The sequence below is a fragment of the Vitis vinifera genome, chromosome 10 (assembly GCF_030704535.1).
Source record: "Vitis vinifera cultivar Pinot Noir 40024 chromosome 10, ASM3070453v1".
In the NCBI taxonomy this organism is placed as follows: domain Eukaryota; kingdom Viridiplantae; phylum Streptophyta; class Magnoliopsida; order Vitales; family Vitaceae; genus Vitis; species Vitis vinifera.
The window spans coordinates 5,992,570-6,013,338 of record NC_081814.1 but is presented as its reverse complement, the minus strand read 5'-3'; the positions used below and the strand labels follow the sequence as shown (position 1 = coordinate 6,013,338).

General features: G+C 33.8%; 2 protein-coding genes across 3 annotated transcripts; both read left to right on the top strand.

Moving 5' to 3' along the window:
- Positions 1 to 3,565: 3,565 nt before the first annotated feature.
- Positions 3,566 to 11,075, top strand: LOC100243438 (uncharacterized). Of its 2 annotated transcripts, none has more exons than XM_059739971.1 (5): positions 3,566 to 3,850; positions 5,639 to 5,692; positions 6,831 to 6,934; positions 9,448 to 9,486; positions 10,484 to 11,075. In XM_059739971.1, exons 1-5 carry the CDS (start codon positions 3,778 to 3,780, stop codon positions 10,640 to 10,642), a joined length of 429 nt encoding a protein of 142 aa, XP_059595954.1. In that variant the 5' UTR covers positions 3,566 to 3,777; the 3' UTR covers positions 10,643 to 11,075. The 2 variants fall into 2 exon arrangements, with proteins under 2 accessions (XP_059595954.1, XP_059595955.1); XM_059739972.1 differs by having other exon boundaries at positions 3,673 to 3,850; positions 9,639 to 11,075.
- Positions 11,076 to 11,919: 844 nt separating this feature from the next.
- Positions 11,920 to 20,446, top strand: LOC100258601 (general transcription and DNA repair factor IIH subunit TFB2). Its single transcript, XM_059740136.1, has 15 exons — positions 11,920 to 12,219; positions 12,711 to 12,878; positions 13,422 to 13,490; positions 13,818 to 13,911; positions 14,102 to 14,202; positions 14,321 to 14,366; positions 14,807 to 14,866; positions 16,387 to 16,455; positions 16,793 to 16,876; positions 17,086 to 17,169; positions 17,463 to 17,548; positions 18,147 to 18,237; positions 19,236 to 19,316; positions 19,554 to 19,628; positions 19,720 to 20,446. The coding sequence occupies exons 1-15, from the start codon at positions 12,107 to 12,109 to the stop codon at positions 19,852 to 19,854; spliced, it is 1,356 nt and encodes a 451-aa protein (XP_059596119.1). The 5' UTR covers positions 11,920 to 12,106; the 3' UTR covers positions 19,855 to 20,446.
- Positions 20,447 to 20,769: the final 323 nt, after the last annotated feature.

Below are 20,769 nucleotides of genomic sequence, written 5' to 3'. Positions count from 1 at the left end.
TAGTGATAATTGAAGCTGCTACGTGGAATCCTGAGTTGCCAATCCAGATTCGTCACGTACTATCATCACTCGCAGTTATTCGTCTGATTCAACTGCGCGGAGGTTTGATCCTGTTGCGGTTTGTCCGTGAGTGCAATCTGTATATTTGCGCGTGAAAAATAATTTGTGCCTTCATTGCTCAGGATTCTCCCTTTTCCTTGTGGACCATGCGTTGTGAGGCACTGCTAAAAGCCACTTTTGAATATAAACCGAATGTCAATGGCACACGGCTCACACTTTCCTTTGATTTTCTATATAAGTAGGGTAAATTTAAAATTAATTTTTTTAAATACAATACATTTAAAAATAAATTAAATTTAAGGTATTTTTCACGGTATTGAAAAATGTAAATATCTTCCTTCCATAATTTTTATACTAGTGACACATGTTTTTTTAAGAAAAACTTTTTACAATTTTATAAAATTGAATTTATACTAAAAGTGTTTTCTTAAAATACATTTTTTTCATAATTCTTTTTTATACTTATATACATTCCCCAAAATCAAATTTATATTAAAAAAATATTTTCCACAATTTTCGTATTAGTCACTGTAGACCCATTTCCAAAAGTGGGGGACGACTTCTTAAGGTTAAGGGTTGCATGAGACGTGTGGCAAGGATGTGCTCACCTTGCCATGGTGGTGGTTGAAGCAGTGGAGCTAGTAGAGGCTGAGCGATAAGTAGTAGAGCTAGTAGAGGAGAGGAAAATAAGAAAAATAGAGCAAAAGAAAGAGAGAGGGATGGCTGGAACGAGGAAGCTTCATATGATGATGATTTGAGCATTAGATAGAGAAGAGGGAGATAGTGAGGCAATGGAAGAGAGATCGAATAAGAGACGTTAAGGGAAAAGAGGATTTAGATTCTAGTATAGGGAAGAGCATTCTCCGATGATGAGCTGTTAGAGAGGATCCATTTAGTTTGAGGGAAAAAAGGGATAGATGTGAGTCTATTGATATTCTTGCAGAGAAAGCAAGAAAAACTATGAGATAAAGAGAGTTGAAGTAGAGGAAAAAAAGTTGGGAAGCTGGACGAACAAAATATTGCTCAAGATGAGGCCTCCCAACGCTTTATTACTTGTTGTCAAGACACGCTCTCACTCTTACTTTATTTATTTATTCATTATCATGACTTGATTTTGATCTATAATCATTTTGGTATATTTTGATCTCCTAGTTAATTGTCATGTTTGTTTCATCTTATTTAGTATATACTCATTTTTAGGGGTTTAAAGGAGTGCTACAACTCACCACCGTACCTTTTCAATAGATAATCTGACCCCGAACTTGATTTTGGTTTTCCACATACTGTATTTTCAAAATAAGGAGTCACACTTAGAGTTTTATTTCTTATTTTGTTTTTCCTTAAAAAAAATAAAACAAAAATAACTGACGACTCCAAGTTTTTTTAAAAAAAAAAAAAATCAAATTTTCATCAAATAAAAAAACGAGTTTCACCATCGAGTGGGAACGTATGAATGAAATGTGGGGTCCATAGTCACAAAATGAAAAAAATTAAATTTATATTTAAAAGACGTTTTCCATGGCTCCATAAAACTAAATTTATATTAAAAGATATATTTTCAATAGATGACTCCGATGAATAATGAAGCGAAGCACAAAATAAGGTTAGTTGTAAGAGGTTTTGAATAAAAAAAAAAATGTCAATAAACATTAGATTCACTTATAAGTTACAAGGGAATCACTCTTCACGTGTCTAAAAGGGGAGATTATTAAAAATAAGGTTTATCGGAGTTTAGTCTCATGTGGAATGGATCAACACAAACATTTGTTTAGGGTTCGTCCCGACTTATTTTGTGAGAATCCATATTTTATATATATAACAATGTTTAAGAGCCTATTTTTTAAATTTATTTTATGGCATTCAAGAAAAATAAATAAATAAACATTTCTTTTATTTTATCCCACTTTTTATATTTAATGGTTAGCTGGTGTTTGTTTGTTTACTTAACTTTAAATAAAACTTTAATACTTATATTAAGTATTAGATTGTTTATTTTTGTAATATTTTTTTTATTAAGTATTAAAAAGTAAAACAAATTAATATGTTTTTTTTTTATTTAGAAAAAAATAAATATTTTAAATTTTTATATTCAGTACAAATTTTATAATAAGTTATGAAAAAATAGAAAAACAAATAATTTAAAGTCTGATAGTAAATCACTTTTAGCAAAAAGTTTAAAAAACAAACACACTCTTAATGTTTTTTACTTATTAAAACCAAACCAATGTGATTTTTTTTTTCAAGTATTTAGAAGAGTTGTTTTTATAAATAGTAACTCAAGGTCTATTTCACAATTGTATTCATTAATATTTTTTTAAAAAAATTTCAGAATAAAAAAAAAAAAAAAAACTATAAAACACATGCGATAATAAAAAAATAGTTTTATGCTTTTTTTGTTTTTAATAACAAAAACTTTTAGTTATTTTTACTTATTTTTTAAGATATGTTTTAAAAAAAAATTATATAAATATGTATAATAATTAAAAATAAAGTTATGCAGGTAAAAATTATTTTTAAAACATATTTTAAAATATCAAATGTTGGGATTTTATTTGTCCTGGATCTTCGGTAATAAACCGAAGACGTGATTCAGAATGTGGTTTGCATCATTCCATCAATTTGGGAATAAGGATTCATGCTCGGAACAACGTTCGCATCACTACCCTATGTTTCGTGCACGCTCTAAGCAGACTCGATGATGGAAAGAGTCTTTAAAAGTTGCAGAACACTAATGGGTAAGGTTCCCTAAGTCTGCAATATCTTTCCGTTTTTCAAAGCACCTGAAACCTGAAAATTGAAAAACATATTTTAACCTGTAGAACGGCCATGGCGAGAGATATGTTTTCAATCTGTATATAATTATGCTTATGATCTAATTGCTATTTAATGATTGTTATAACATATTTAGATTTATCAAAATCACATTAAAAGTATTTCAAGTTCTTAAACAAGCTTTTGTTCTACAAAATAATTAAAGAACGATTTTCAAAAATCGTATTCAAAAACTATTTTTTCAAAACTATTTCAAAAAACAATTACCAAACAAGACACCGTTGATTTTGTTTAAAGACGTTATACATCATTTATGTGTTTAGTTGTTGCTAATCCACTACTTGAGAGAATTTTTTCTTTCTCTATTAGTAAATTGAATTGATGGTGCCTCGTAATTTCTCTCTCATTTGAAGGATTTTCTACACATATACGCTGTTATGTGTCTAATTTTGTTGTTTCATTTGAATGAATCACTGGCATGCAAATATTTCGTATCCCATATAAAGCGGGAAAATCTCTACCTCCCAACAAAAATGGGCCATGTTATGGAGACTTTGGAAACCTCGCACCATTGTCTTCAATAAATGCACTTATTTGAGCAAGTCAGACTGTAGAAAAGTCGTACCATTTACTGACAAAAACAGCCCAACTAATTTTGTCATAAGCAATAACGACTCATTGTTGTGAACTTATGAGAGGTTTCTTTCACATTCTAGAAAATGTCAATTATATCGTCATTTTAGAAAATGCCTAACCAATATATTCTTTGGTTTAGAAATTGTATTTCTGTAAAAAAAAAAAAAAAAAAAAAAAAAAAAAATTTGCGTCCGTAGAAGGCTTATTGGCAATGCACTTATTAAGACCCCCAAGACTCGGAGTTCATTTGTTTATCTTCCGGTGAGAGACAGAGATATTGAGGGAAAGAGAAGCTTTGTGGAGGGAACGATGATTCCAGACCAATGGACGTCTCCTTGCGGAAATCAGTGCACCAAGAAATACGCAGCTATGCAGATTGCATGTAAATCACCTCCATCTCTACCGCTTCTCTCTTCAATTTCTCATTTTCATGTTTTGTCTGCTCTCTGATTTCTTCAGATTTATCGATTCATGGCCTTCAGTGTTCAATACGTTTTTTTTTGCACTTAAATATCCGAGAATGATTTCGTGTGCGGTCAACGAAGGTTTTCGCTCCGAATAATCTGTCTGCTGTGAAGTTTGTGGCCATTTCGATATGCGTTTGGTGATATAACCCTACTTTCATGTCGTTTTTGTTAAATTCAAGTCTGGAGTAGTTGTTTTGTCGGTTCTTTGATCATATCTTTGGAGCTAAGCTTTTCAGGTAAGTTCAGGATAGTGTTGTTTTAGGCAGATTCATTGCTTAATGTGGAAGTGGATTTAAAAGGGAGGAACGGGAAAATGTCAAGCTTGGGAGGTTCAAAAGAACTTATGAATAGCAAATATATAAATTCTTTTGGTAGATGACAGACCTTTCCTTTAAATCTTAAAAACTGAGTGAGAAGGCCGCCAAGGTTCAAAAGTCATCCAAGCGAAGAATGTAATATTTTATTAGGTTGACATTTCATGCTCAATTATTTGTATACTTGCATTCATATACACAGGTTCACACATGAACATTCACATAGTGCGCGCACATGCACACACGTGTATACTATCAAACACATCATCAGGGGGGAACGGTCTATTGTACAGAAAATTTGGAGATGATAGCCCTCAAAGCTGAAAATTAACACCATTAGGAGAGAGAAACTATTTATTTTTGTCCAAAAAATTTGTAAATGATAGCCTTTGAAACTGAAAAACTGAATTTAATTTCTGCAGCTTCTTCCCCCCAAAAGGAAAAAAAGAAATCTCATATGAAACGGTTTGAACTTTTGATCACTCAAGTTTGTGTCAAGTTAGTAAGGCTTGTAATTGTAGATTTGGAGACTGAGTAATAAATGCTGAAAATTGAAAATTACAACTCTTGAGCTTGTGCCCAAAAATAAGAAATTGCAGTTTTTGAGGCAGGATCATCATCTCATTCCACATGTTGTAAATAAACTGTTAATCAAGTATTGTCATGCTTAACTACTCCAAATTTGGAATAAACAGTAGAAGGAAATACAAGGAAAAATAGCATAGGTTCTAAATTCCAACTAAGTCTAGCTCAATTTGATGTTTTAAGATCCACTGACTTGAGATTGTTCTACTTTGTAAAGTAAACAAATATTTGTCGCATTTCTTATTTTGACCTGGTTTTGATTACTTATTGGTTAGGCTTAGCATGTTTGTGACTTTTACTGCTCTTCCCCTTTTGCATTGTTTCTTGTATTTTGTCATCTTCTATATTTTATTTTGTACAATGAAATGGTTAGAATTTTATGACTAGTGATTAATTTCAAGCTGTGATTTTACGTGACATACTCATTCAAGGACTGCCTTGTCACTGGGTTAAGCACTTAGGCAACAGCTGGGCTTTTGCTATGCTTCCCAGGACTTCATTACAACTACAATTCATGGAGGAGACCAACTCATTGATTTGAATTGTTTGATTAGTGGAAATATGTGCAAGATTCTCCAAGATTTTGAAAGATGCTTGGAGATTTGTTGTTGTTGTTCTTTTTAAAAAAATCTGATCTCAAATAGCCTTACAGAATCATTATATATTTTTTCTCTAAAATCTATGTTGTTGCAACAGTACTTATGTGGGTGTTTATTGTTTTTGAATTTTTACAAATTATAACTGAAATTCCAAATTAAAGGCTATCAAATTAACCACCAAAACAATTTGAACGGGATTTTGCAGGGAGAGTATTTTGCAAAAAAGGGTGCTATGCTGATGGAGAGACATGGGAGGAATGTAAGTATTATTCAGTCGTCCTCCTTAGCATCTCTTTCAAACTAGTTTAGATGAATTATATTTCCCCTATTATTTGTGATACGGTAGGAGATCTCATATTTGGCAGGACTATAGCCCTATTGTTTTTTGACTTGTCCATATGTGTGGGGACATAATGTGAAAGTTTCTTTTGCATCAATGCACTGAGCTTGATTAAAATTTCCAAAAAACTAATGGTGCATTTCATACCAGGCCAGGTTATAATTCAGCTCCACTTATCATGAAATTTGGGGAAAACTGTATTGATATGTCATCACATTAAAGGAATGCACAAAAATGGAACATGCATAGTATTAGTCCAAACATGGAAAGTTCTCTCTTTTGGGAAGTCATGGAAAAATTTAGTCTTTTTGGGGCTCCAAACATGAACTTGTCGAAAATGTTTGAATCTGATTCTCTTTAGTACTGTTAATATTCATATTTTGTATTGAAGAGTCAATCATGTAGCTGAAAAATGCAAAGAGACACATAAATCTTGAAAATTCCTATTATTTGTTTACTTGCAAGTTGGTTTTTGGGCCTAGTTGAGCTTGTAACATGGTTTGAAAACACGTTATGAATAGAAATCAGTAGTGTGAAGAATTTCTTAAGCAACTTTAGTGAAAGTATATAGATAAACATAGTAGTTGGGAATCCAGTTTATCATTTTGGATCCTACTTATTGATCATTCATGATCAGCTATTGTCATATAATAAAAAAGATTGTGGTTTCATTGTCCCTACAAATTTTTGTGAGGGATTATCATGGCATAGTCGTTATCTATTAAACTAAAACTTGAAACTCAGATTTCTGTGCTGGAGTACGAAAATAAGGACTAAGAAGTATAATCTTCTGTGATCCAGTTGACCTTTGAATAATTTGGTAGCAAGTGGAAGACCTTAGATTGACTAAGCTAAACCCAGATTGTCTCTGTACCCTTGCTAATGAGTGCTGCATCCCATGAAAAGAGAGCCATCTCCATGGTGCTTCAATAATCTTAGTGGTTATTTCCAAAGCTTTGCTTGGTTCAATTACTTAAAATATTTGTTGTTAAGGAACCCTATTTTAGATTTTCTAGTTGATTCTGAGCATTTATCGGTAGTATTATTTAATCCTTAGGCTTGGAGGAGTGCAATGAGATATGCTATAAGGACCCCGTATTCAAGGACCAGCAGTGGAGTGCTTACATTGATCGTTCTCCTGGATCTCCCTCTCACTCCAAGGTTTTTATCTCTTATAAATTTTCTCTCTTCCTGTTTGTGTTGCAGTGTATTTTGTCATTCAATGATATATCTGTAAGGTTGATCCGGTTGAACCCTTTGGTTTTTTTTCCCACCTGCTTTTGACCTTCCCCACGTGGCCTCTAATATTTACATAAGTTCTAATTTTGCTGTCCGAAGCAAGTTGTTTTTAATGTAATGAAAAGTCTTAGATTGTGTACTATAATGTTTATCTGGATGTTAATTTTTTGTAATGCTTATTATTGGGGTAGATATTTTAATTTTCCTTCAACACCCAATAAAATGGTCTTTCCAATTGGTCTAAACCAATTAATTGATTGACTTCTTTTTGCAACATCTAGTAAATCTCTTTCTTGTGAGCTGTTCATAAGACCCATAAATCATAACAGAATGAGCAACTTATTTCCTGATCATGTAAAAGAAAATTTGTTTGTTTTGAAACATGATTTATTAATTTCAAGGCAAAATGTTTGTCCGGAAAGTGCTTGGCTGAGGTTCATAAGTAGTTGAAAATTAATAATTGTTTTAAGAAAGGTCATTTTACTTTCATTCAACTGCTGCATTATAATGTTAAATTTTTTTTTTTTTTTCTAATTATTTGATAAGAAAGTAGTGTTGGAATGATGATAGAAATATAAATTGTTGTTATTCTGTATTTATCTTATTTTAACATTTTTGTTATTTCAAAGTTATTTTCAAATCAAATGTATAAAAGATGATATTTGAACTGAATCTGAAAAGTAGTAAATGCTAAAACAACAGCAATAATTATCATAATGGAAATAAGGGCTAACTACCTTACCATTGTGGGTGAATATGGTGCTATTTTAAAATTTGAAAGTTGAAATTAATTGATTAGCTTTGAGAAAGTTTGATCAATCAGTCAATGATTTGAATTATATGTTCTGCAAATAACCACTTGAAGTGTTGTAAAATATGGACTGTGGAACTTGTAAGCACAAAATGTCCGCTCAATGGCATTATCCTTTCTCCCAAATTTCAGCATTATTTGCAGAAGATTATTAGCACTTGGTTAAACAGAAAATGAATAGCCTGGGGTCTTCAAGAGTTCCGAATAGAGGAAAATTAAGCAATTTAGGAGAGAAGAGAACTTGATCAATATTTTGTCGGAATTGAATTGATACAGGTGGTGCTTGGAACTGATCATCAATTGGTTTCTATGTTGTCTGTAGAGACACAATTAAGTGATTTTAATCGCATTTGGAAGGATTTTTTTCTTTGTTCTTAAATGCAACATGCCAATTTGTATTAAGAAGCCTTGTTTGCTCCCCTGAATGCAACTTAATATGAATTTTCTGTTTCCATTTTAAACTGGCCATTATTCTTATTCATGGCTTATCTGGTGGCATATAAAATCATTGATTAGATTGGTTAGAAAATCCTACTATGTTTAAAATTGTCTGAGATGCATTAGTTAAACTATAGAACATTGTTGTAGTACAAACTCAGAAGCAGCCAATCTAGCTTCATTCTCTTAGGAAATTTTTACATATTTGACAAAACTGGAAACTTCCTTTCATACTCCAGTCTGAACTTCATAGTAATAGGACAAAGGTCAGAAAACTGATAAGCTTCTCTGAAATGATATAGAATCTGAATAGAGTCAGCATGGATATTCACACATTTACAACTTGCATTGGGAACACATGCACTTATTTGTAGACAACATTGGGCATCATTGTAGGCTTGCTCAAGGGCTTGAGCTTCAAGTTGGATGGGACATAGAGCACATCAACTTTCAGCTCCTGCAGCTGTACTATTTCTGTAAGCTTGATAGGCCATAAAACAAATACCAGCTCATTCCAGATCCAACAAGATCTAGGAGGAAGCATTCATAATCCCCTTCAATTGGTTAGAGTGTACATAGGAGATTACTCAATGTCCATGGTAGACTTCATTGATTGTCCGAGTTCTAAGTAGGGAGAGGGCACTGTTTTTTGTCTCTCAGCACTTTGTATGGCCTTTTGAAGTCTTTGTATTTTTTTTGTTAGGTGCATTTAATAGATTTGATCTTTGCCTCAAAAAAAAAAAGAAAAAAAGAAGAGAGATCCGCTGAAATTGGTACTTTACTTGATCTGGCCACAACGTTACAGATTTTCTTTCCTTGTACCAGCTTATTGTGGCTTATCAAAATATGCTAGAGGATGGTAAGAACAGTGGACTTGGCCCACAAAAAAATGTCACAAATTGGCATAATCAAGTTTTAAATTTCAAGGAGAAAGGCACCACCATGTTCGAATGCCAATAACACCTTCTTTGTAACAGAACTGCACCAAATGTTGTTAATTTATATTCAAACTGTACCACAATATATGCAGCATTTTATCTGTGCTATATCCTGTTAAGTATGGTGGTGGAGATTGATCCATTCCAGCATGCTTATAATTTTTTGGTGACAGAAATTCATTATATAGATGCAATGAGTACAGTTCCAGCTGTGTACTAATACCTATGTGCTCCTTTTCTGCATACAGGAATGCTTTAATGCTTGTGTATCTGGCTGTGGTTTCAAGGTCAGTTTGTGTTCAAACGGGTTAAACTTTTTCTTACATTGAGTAATTTTAGTCTTAGAACTTCATGTTGAATGTTATGAATGTGAAAGCTATTCCACCATGACTTGCTTACTAGAATTTCTGTCTGCAATTCTCTTGTTTTGCTTGAGCAGAGCTCTGCCTTTTGGTGAGAAGCAAAGAAAAAACTTATGTACTTCATGAGAAAGAAAGTCCTTGAGCTTGCTTGTTACTGGCATTGCTTTATGTTTATGGTTAAATGATAATTATGAAAGGCTTTTTTAGTACTTTTAATAACCCTTGAAGCGTTGCATTTCCTACTCAATGATCTAGTGCTTTTTCTGTGGACAGGAAACCATTTACATATGCTATGTTCATAGTTAATAGGTTTCTAACCATTTTTTGTGTTGCTTTAACTGTCTTACTTTCTTTATGCTCTGTGAGTTAAAGAAACAGGGGTTGGGGTTGTTCCCATGTTTACTACAATAATTTTTTGTTGTCAAGGTATGAGGCAAACTGCTGTTCATTTCCAAACAGGCACTGAACAACTATTCTTCTAATCTTCAGACTGTAATAAGATAATGTTTTGGCGCTTGATGTGGATAATCTCTATACATATCTATTTCTAACATTTGATATGACAATTCTGCTGCATCCTTCCCCTTCCAGCCATACCCAAAAAAAAGGTGAAAAATGGTTACTATAGAAAAAAGTCAATAATTTGACATTGTTACATGCTCACTACAATTTTTACTGCCACATTATCTCCATGATTGTGAAGCTCATGGTATTGGGTCATGTATGTTGCTGATGAGGACAGTATCTGTCTTCTGGGCTTATGGACATTATTGGAGAATTATCCATCGTCTCCCAGTGCAGTTAGTGTGCAACTATATTACATTCCATTGGATTAGATGAATAATATCTTCAGTTCCATAATGTTTTTCCAAGTAATTGTTCTCCAAGCTTTTGCCTGTGTTGTATCTTTGTTTCATTGCAGTTTGAAATTAGCCCAGAGGAAGTTGCTAAAGTTCGGTCAAAGAGGTTACCTGAGCCTCTCACTGTTCAAGAACCACCACCGTCGACACCAATGCCAATGCCAACACCAACTGACGGACCCTGTGCAACAACCGAAGATGTACCTTGCACATCTGCATAGCGAGAGTATTCTAGGCAACAAGGCTTGTATATCAAAAATCTGCATAGTGAGAGTAGTTGTCTGCTAAAACATTTTGCAGGCAGACGAAATGCTGCAACATACATGCTGCTTAGGATCAGTTCAGTTGTAGGCCATTTTTTTGTCGGCAGAAGATTTTGTTCTTATGTCCACCTCTTGCGTCTTCCGAGCTTCCTCTGGCCTGAGGTGTGACCTAATATCCAGTTTTCTGGAGTTTTGAGACTATACCTTAGTCATTTTTCTGGAGCTTCCTCTGGTCAGTTTTCTGGATTACTGACCCCCAATTTTTTGCTCCATAAAAGATATGATGGTGCAAAAGAATCGGTCTAAAAATCCTTTACAAGATACCTAAAACCATACAGGGACTAATTGTTCTTCTTCGGTGGTTATGGGAATTTTTTTAGGAAATTTTGTATATATGATCTTTTTCTGTGGTTGTGTTGGTAGACCGCTCCTGCCTGGTGATGATAGCAGTCCTCGGAAATGTTTCCAAGGAAGCAATCTTGCATCTCTGTCTAAGCATGAAAAATGCTTCTCGCTTCTTAGCCTTTTAACATACTGCAAAATCATTACACAATGAGTACTGACGCTAAACTTCTCCTGGCATGACCCTACCTGAATGACTTCATGACACGAAATTTTTTTATCTTGATGCCCTTTTGTATCTGGAGAAAAAATAAAAAGCGTCAAAAAACATATCCACTTCATGTTTTTTGAGAAAAACCTGTGATCCACGCGAAGACATGGTGACCAGAAGAAAGAAAAAAGAATTGATTTTTCTTTTCTCTTTTCCTTTTCATATTCATATCAGAAGGTGGTAAGAAAACATGACTTTTCCCAAAGGCAGGATTATTTTTTGTAGAACCTTTTAAAATTCGCGTCACAAATCTCTTACATACAATAATTTTTTATAATATCAAAATCTTTCTTTTAAAATCATGAATGGGCATTCATTTTGTAACAGCATGGAACCTAAACCAATAGGTTTTGGAATGTGTAAAATAATTTTTAAAAAATCATTTTATGAAAAATAATTTTAAAAAATAAATTTAATATAAAATTTTTTATAAGGAGTCTAAAAGTAGAACAAATATCAAAAATTCAAAAGCATTATACTTCTGTATTTATTTTACAAAAAAACCATTTCCAAATAATTTGAAGAAAAAAAATCCCTAAATAATTATTCATTTTGAGGTATCTTAGGAGAAAATAACGCACATTTCGTCCCTAATTCAACTGTGGGGCCTATCCAAGATTTGATCAACGGTCGAAAATGCAGTTGATGATCACAACCATCGCCTTTCCTTGGGAACCCTACTCTTCAAAACCCATAAAAGAGAGAAGACACCAGACAGTGGGAAAGAAAGTTGAAGGCGAGATTGAGATTATAAACGAGATTATATTAATTGGAGATTGAGAAGGTGAAAAAGGAAAGAATTACAGAGAATGCCGCAGGTGAAAATAATCGCCAAGAATTTTATGGACATGGTGGCATCTTTGCCTGCCATGAAGCTCGACGCCCTCTACCACAATACTTTCATTTGCGAAGCCATTCTCAGGTTCTCTCTTTAACTCTTGTTTTTTATTCCGTAATTTCATTTGTATGAATCCATGATGCTTGTTTCCCTTATCAAAATTTCAGGAAAAAAATAAAAAATAAAATTCGTGGGTTGAAGTTTTATTTTTTATTTTGATTTGTAGATTTTAAATTAATAATTTCACAGCAGTTGGGGGTGATCCCTTAAATTATCATCATTCTGCTGAGCTCTCAGTCTAAATTGAGGCACTGCACCTTTTTATGAAATGCTACGATTTAAGATTTTGATGATATTGATGTATTTTAAGGTTTTTTTTATAATTATTTTAATTATTAAGATTTGAACTGAAGCTACTCTTAAACTACAATATTGTGAATTGGGTAGTTATAGCTGAAAACATTCGCATTTCTGAGATGTCCTGCTGAATATCTGGTTAATATGTGCTCAATGTGGGTGTTTAAGTGGTGGAATTTTGATAAAAATTGATATTGTATGTTGTTCTTTGTGCTTAGGTCTTTGCCACCTCTAGCCAAGAAGTATATATTACAAATGTTATACATTGATGTTCCGGTAACAGCCAAGGCAATGGAGGAGTGGGTGCTGGCAGATGGGTTTTCTAAGCATAGAGTAGCCATTGATCGATTGATCCAGTTAAGAGTATTTACTGAAACTTCGGACAGGTAACATGCCTTTTGTTAAGTACTTGGGGTTTTTGCCAATTGGTTTTAAATACTCTGTTTGATCTGGATTTGGAGTAAAAGAGAAGAAAGGTTTTGTGCATGCTAAGATGTTTGCGTCTTTTTCTTTGGACAATTTCTCATTTGGGTTTGTAGACTATATGGTAGTATTAGAAATTCACTAAAGGAAATTTAATTCCACCTGAAGATTTGAGTCAACAATAACTAAAAAAAATGGAAAAAGAAGAAGAAGAACATTGTTATGGTTTGGGAATTCAGTTGTATTAACACGTTAGACACAAAGTTTTGGAACTTCTATGAGGGCTATAACATCAAGCATTTTCATCATTTCAGTTACTTTTTTCTTTTATTGCTTTCTCATCAAAGTGTACTTGAAGTTTTGAACCTTGTATGGAAGCTTGAAAATTTTAAGTATCTCCAAAGTTGTTGCTTATTTAATCATTGTCTTTTGTCACTACTGGATAAATTTTTGTGTCCAACTCAGCACTGCTTGCAGTATTTCTGAAGTTCTTATCATGTTGGCAGGAAAAAGGAAACCTCTTATAGATTAAATCCAACGTTTCAGACAAATCTTCAAAAGCATTTGATATATGGGTAAGTTTTAGATTCATCTCTGGCTTTTATTTTTGGCAGTGATTAGTTGCACCTGATCTCTTACCTGCAAACTTTTGAGTGAAAGCAAATGAAAATTTCTTACATGCAGACCATTTTTTTTCCTTTTATATATTCGAACCATCATACATACATGGAAAAAAAGGAAAAAATAGTATTTTTCATATGGATTTATGATGGATAACTTATTTATTCATCTATTTTTGATAGATAAAAGTCAGCATTATGATGTTCCAGATGTTTTTACCTTGAGACACAGTATTTTTCTAAAATAGAGTTCTGAAATGGCCTTTGATTGGAAACTTGCAGCGGGGTTTTACCAAGGGAACCAATGCCTTCAAATATCACTGTGAGGCTCCCAAGCTTGGATGATCTAGAAGCCTATGCCCTTGGACAATGGGAGGTGTGAACTTCATCTATTTGTTTTTGTTCTCTCTGTGCAAGTGTGCTTAAGGATAGTGGTGATATTTTCCTACTGAATCTGGTGCTCGATGTATTATGAAGCTTAACTGCTTCCTGCAACTGGTCATTATATGCAATCTCATGATATTTTGGGCTACTCCTTTCTTTGACTTGCAAATGTGTTTCACCAGTGTTTCTTGCTGCAACTTATAAGCTCCACTCAAACTGAAAAACTCACGAATTTCAGCTCTTCTATGATGAAAGTTTTCCAGCGTGGTCTTCTGACTCAAAGGTCCTTCCTTACTTTTTTGCCACCACTTTTGAACTTGAATTTTTGTTGTGTACTTGGAAAGTGGTGATTTGGTATCTCATCTTGTATTACATTATGTGTGCATGTACCTTTTACACAGAGAAAAAGAAGCTCCACGGTTAACTGAGAGTGGTTTCCAGTTCTTGGTATGCATTACATGATCATCTGATTTATTTCTTATATGTTTTCTTTCAATAACATAAAAATTCATGTAAGGTGCTATACTTGCTGCCACTTTTACCACCTATTGATATGATTAGTGGTAGAAAAAGGTGATCTTTGTAAGATTATAATATTGCATTATATTTTTATTTTAGTCTTACCAATTTTTTCTATCATCAAAATCATATGCCACATCAATAGGTGACAAAAATGGTGGCGCAATAGGCCTTTTTCAGAAACATACTACCCTAGTTTAGAAAACCATGGCACATGACCTCTTCCCCAAGGTCCATGCACCAGGTAAGCCCAGGACTCAAACATAGGTAAGTAGGAGCAAGGATGACCTGCCTGTTAAGTTGACCTGCAGAGCCATACTTACTCTTAAAATGTTTGTTGCTAGAAATGATTCTGACCTGTTTTACAGCTTATGGATACAAATGCACAACTTTGGTACATCATGAGGGAATATATCTCTAATTCTGAGGTATTCTCTCTTTCTCTCTCTCTCTCTCTCTCTCTCTCTCTCTATATATATATATATATATATATACTGGTCAACTGGTAAATCTGGCCTATATATGTATCTTTGAGTGGAATCCTATTTTCAAAGGTACGGGAATCTGTGTGCCCTTGTTACTGTTTTAGTGGAGAAGATTGGTGGTCAGAAATTGGGCCCCCACTGCTGAAGAACAAGAAGGAAATTGATGGTCTCAAACCCAAAAGAAGGGCCGCGGAGAAGAAATCTCAAATGCAAATAATTTCAGTAACTGTAAATGCCTTGTTGGGATTTTGTTGATAATATATCTAGGAAGTTAAAATCACAAGAGACACAAAAGTAACAGCATGAAAGTTGCTTTATTTCAAGACCATGCTACCAAATTCTTGTGAGACTTGCTAATTGGAAGCTTCAACACTATGCTCCAAACATATAAGTAATGCTTAGCTACTAATTTTGATGAAAATTGCAACCTGAAAGTTCCATACAAAATGAAAGGATGACTCTTCGAATGAGATATATTTTTTTTTTCTGGAACTGACTTGGAATTCACTTGGCACCTTAGGAACTTTTAGCATGTTGGGCTGCATCCCAACAATATGTTCTGCCATTTGAAAATCTCTAGATATTTTTCCAAGAATCAAGAGAGAAATAGTTCTGATTTTTTAAATAATTGGATCTTGTCTGATTTTTTTATTAGTCTTTTATAAGATTTGATGTTTATACCGTTTTAACACCTTTGAAGTTTTATTTATTGCAATCATAATTCCTTCTTAGTATTCAAAATATCTTATGATTTCTCAATTTGATCCAAAGAACCGATAGCATTTTTCTTGAAAATAACTATTGAAAAATATATCATATTTGTTGTACTACCAATTTTCTTAAAAACTTAAACTTGTAAGATTTGAGCCTCTAACACCCTCCATTATGTGCAACCCCGTACCTACACATGGAGAGACACACAAGCCCGTGGATAAACAACCACAATCAGTCTCTTTTGGGCTTAATAAGTTAGGAATATAAATATACATTATTGACCTCCCACCAAATGAGGCTCTGATACCATGTTAGACAAACTTGCATTGTATATCATGGACTCTAACACCCTCCCTCATGTGTGATCTCATACCGCACATGAAGAGACACAAACTTGTAGGCAAACAACCACAATCAACTTCTTTTAGGCTTAATAAATTTGGTATATAAATATACGGTAGTGGGGTTTGAATACATGACCCCCACCAAATGAAGTTTTGATACCATGTTGAACCACCAATTTTTCTAAAAGCTTAAGCTTGTAGAATTTGGACTCACAATATATCTCAAGCACTCTAACAATGCTGATATTGGAGATAGAAATACAATGATACTTTTAACAATTTGTCTGAAAAATTAATTTCTTGTATTCTGTCGCTTCTTTTTTTTTAATCTAACTTGGTAGAATTTTGCACTTTAGTGGCTCTATATAATATTTCCTATATCTGGACCTTCTGAATTTGGTGCAGGAGCGGGGTGTGGACCCAGCAGATTTGATTTCATTTCTGCTAGAGCTCAGTTTTCATGTTACAGGAGAGGTATTAAATACATTTTTTTATTTCTAACTGTTTCCCAAGCAAGCTGCATTATTCAATTCTCCTATTCCATATATGGTTGTCTGTGAAATGTTGAGATCCTTGTTTGGCTGACAATCCTTGCCTTCTGAAAGTTGAACATTTCTTTTGATATTCTAAATGGATAATGAGAGGAATTCTTTTATCCTTCAAAAATTTTATTCTTTAGGGTGCCATTTCCCTTGGTGATACTTTTATGAACTTCCTCTCTGTAGGATTTTACAATCTTCTTGCAATGACTTTTTCTATAATGATACCACATCTCATTTGGGCATTAAACTGTTTGTTACTTCATGTGTAGGCATATAATATAAACACATTGACTGAGTTCCAGAGAAATACAATCAAGGACCTGGTAGACTTGGGATTGGTCAAACTTCAGCAGGTGAATACCAGCCTCCATTTTCTTATTATAGAATGTGTAAATCATTGTCCAAGAAAGTATCCATTTCAATATGTAGGAGTCAGTGGGGGTTTTCTTTGTATGGGTCAATGTAATAGAGGAAGCCTTTAATGTGCAAAAGGAAAAGGAAGAAGAAGAAGAAAAACTAGGTATTGTTTTGCTATAGTTTTGATATATTTGTGTTTGTTCAGGGCAGAAAAGAGAGTTGGTTTATTCCTACTAAATTAGCTACCAATCTGTCAATGAGCTTATCAGATACATCATCGCGGAAACAGGTAGTGCACAAGACAAATTATTTAATGCATTCCAGCACAGCACATGTTTTGTCAAATCATTATATTGCATAACCATTTGGTCTGCTAACCTATTATGAATCGTTAGTCCAATCCTAATATATCCTAACATTGGACAGGATATGCTACTCTGAATCAACAGCCATAACTGAAATATAATGTGCTTCTTCCTTTGTTCAGCTTGTACCTATAAATACTTTTTCATTTTTTTTTCTTTAACAAAAAAATATTAGATACATTATTGATGACATCTTCTAATTATGTTCTCACTTCAGGGATTTGTGGTTGTGGAAACAAACTTTAGGTTGTATGCTTATTCATCATCTAAGTTGCATTGTGAGATTTTACGGCTGTTCTCAAGGTATGCCAGCATGTTGTTTGATTGTCTTTTATGTATTTGTTATTCCTGTTTTTCTTTGCTCAGGAGGTAAGTGTGACTGTGGATAATACACTGCTTGTTAATGAGAACATGGAAGAATCCATGAGTGTTTCTTTTGAACTTGATTTTATTCCCTTTAATCATGGTGCAAACCTTACTAAAGCACAGAAAGGAACCCTACTCGATGTTTCTCTGATAATGTACGAATGTTTGAGAACCTTTTCCCTTGGTTATTATTGCCTAACTTTGACGTTTATTGGAGCCATGTACACTGTTAGAGGCACTTAGATACAAGATAATGTAATTTGGGAAAAGACAAAACTATCTTAATTTAGTGCCTGATATAGATGTTCCTTTTCCCCCCATAACTATATGATTCATTTTATTTTTCCTTTTTATCAAAAAAGGAAAAATTATTTTTTGGTTTTTCAGTTCTGTATCTACTGTTGCCACTCCTTGCCATGGTTACCTTGTCATTTTTACTATTAGCTGCTTGGCTGAAAAAATTCCTTGCTTGCGTTACCTACTTGATCGTTGTTCTTGATTTCTGAAGTATATAAGTTTGTGCCAAAAAATGCAGGGTAGAGTATCAACTTCCAAATCTTATAGTTGGTGCAATAACCAAAGAAAGCTTGTATAATGCTTTTGAAAATGGCATTACGGCAGAGCAGGTGAGTCTTTTAAAGCATTATATTTGTTGCCTGAATATCATATTTCAATCTAATAGAATCTTTTGGCTGGGATCAAATTGACTTCAAAACTTAAAAACATTGCAGCTTTCAATTAATGCCTGTTTACCTTCATTCTAGTATTCTGGTTATGAGAGATTGACTTTGCTTGAACAAGGCACCTATTCACAGGTTGAACTGAGACTGGCCCATATTTCACCTGTTCTTCGTGTTCAATAAATTATGCCACCTATGCTTCTGTCATGGAAGAGGAAGAGAGTTATAGGCTAACTTGTTATTCAATGAAAAGGAGAGAACCTTTATATTTCATTTTTTAACACTTCACTTTTTCCCCCAAAAGTAATACTGATTTCACTACCCTCAGGAGTACTTGCACTCTAGCATGCTTCAGTTAATGTCTATAGATCTTTCTATATGCTCAACTGGCAAGCTTTGTAAATCATCTAATATGGCTTGGGAAGGCCAAAATCAGTCAATATTTTTCATTCTATCCCATCAATAAAGGGAGCTGAATAGGTTACAATCACTTGTGTATGGTTCTGAAAGGAGATAACATTTATGCAAACTTCTGTTTTGATTAAATGAGTTGCTCTAACCTAAAGTGTTTGGAGGTGCACATATGCATTTATGCATGTATGCATTGTGTGTTACTTTTGATGGGGTCAGAGGAGTAAAAATGGCATAGGGTTTTTTCTCTCGTTTACAAGCTTTTATCCTAGATACAGTGCGATTGTACATGGCGATTTTGTGGGAACTTTTGATTAATATGCCAAATGTGATTCTTTTTCAAGAACAGTGGCAGAGGATCCTAAGGTTGCCACCTGCATGGATATGTAGAAAATAAATTATATACTCAAACCAATTACTAAAAAAATCTTTTTATTGCATACTTTGTCTTTTAAACTTGCTACTTCTGATAATTTGTCATCTCCTTGGAAACAATGTCACTTCTTTTAAATCCTGACCCTTTGCATTGGCAGATAATTTCTTTTCTTCAGCAAAATGCACATCCCCGTGTTGCAGAAAGAACACCAGCTGTCCCTGAAAATGTCACAGATCAGGTTTCCCATTCTTCTCTCTGTTCAAATATTTGTAATGTACTCAAATTTCTGTTGCTCCCAGCTTTGATTCCAATCACTTTTGATATTTTTGTTCACATCCAATGCAAATGCTAGTTTGCTTTGCAAATCAGCAAGTCCTTGAAACTGCAAACCTTCTATTTCTAAGGGATGTTAATACAAAGAGATTGACATCTTATTTTCCATTTTCTAATATCAGAATTCACTAATATGTCACAGATTAGGCTGTGGGAGACAGATCTGAACAGGGTTGAGACGATGCCTTCACATCTTTATGATGAATTCCCTTCTAGGGTAACAACTAAGCTTCTTAATTAGAATAACATTCTTTTGTATTTTCATATTTTTATAGTTAATCCCAAAATCTGTTTCTTCTATACTGCAGGATGTCTTTGAGGCAGCTTGTGATTTTGCGAGGGAATACGGTGGGCTGTTATGGGAGGATTCAAAAAAGATGCGTCTGGTAGTGAAGGCAGAGATACATTTGCATATGCGTGAGTATCTTCGCCGCCCAAAGTAGTAGCTGGATACATCCAGAAGATGCATGGGGCATCTTCCCTTTTCTCTCTGACAACTGGAAAATGAAGTGAAGCTACATCTACTGGGAAAATAAAACCTTCTTGGTGTCTTTCCATTTTTCCGCTACCAATATCTCAAATTTTCTTGCTGGAGCTGTCATTGTGTACAGAGCATCCAATCCAATCAAAGGGTATTCAAAGATCCAATCTCCTGACAATGTTGAATGTAGCTGCTGGAGGGGTTTATTCTGTACTGAGATGGAATAGTTGAGGCACTGCAAATAAAGATGGAAACAGTAATTCGACATTGCGAGATAACAAATGTATTATATTGTTACAACAAGGAGAAGGAGAACAAGAAAGGGAAAGGTTCATCATCCTATACTTGTAACTGGATATGAATCCCACTGCTTCAGTCCAGTGGAGTTTTTTGTTGTTACAATTTTGTTTTTCTGTTGGTATTCATATGTAGTGTTTTTTGGATCTCCAATTTTGCTTCAGTCCAGTGAAGGTTCATCATCCACCCTCACTGTGTGTGCAAACTAGGGATGTAAACTATCGGATCCTTGCTTATAAATATATTCTCTTTACTCATCTCATTCCTTGTTTTAGACTAGATGGGTGAGGAGGGGAAATCATTTATTCTTTGTAATCATCTCATTCCTTGTTTTAGACTAGATGGGTGATAAGGGGAAATTCTGGTTGCGGGAGTAAGAATAAGTTAGGTAATGATTTTTGGAAATATTTCTAATATTTCTAATATTTGAAAGATAAAAATTTTCAAGCATTAGAAATGTTAAAAATACTTCCCAAAATCACTCTCATTCGTACTCGAAAAATGTATTTGATAGTTATTTTAGGAAACCTTTTTAACAGTAAAAAATTTTATCTTTCAAATATTTAAAAGATTAAAAATG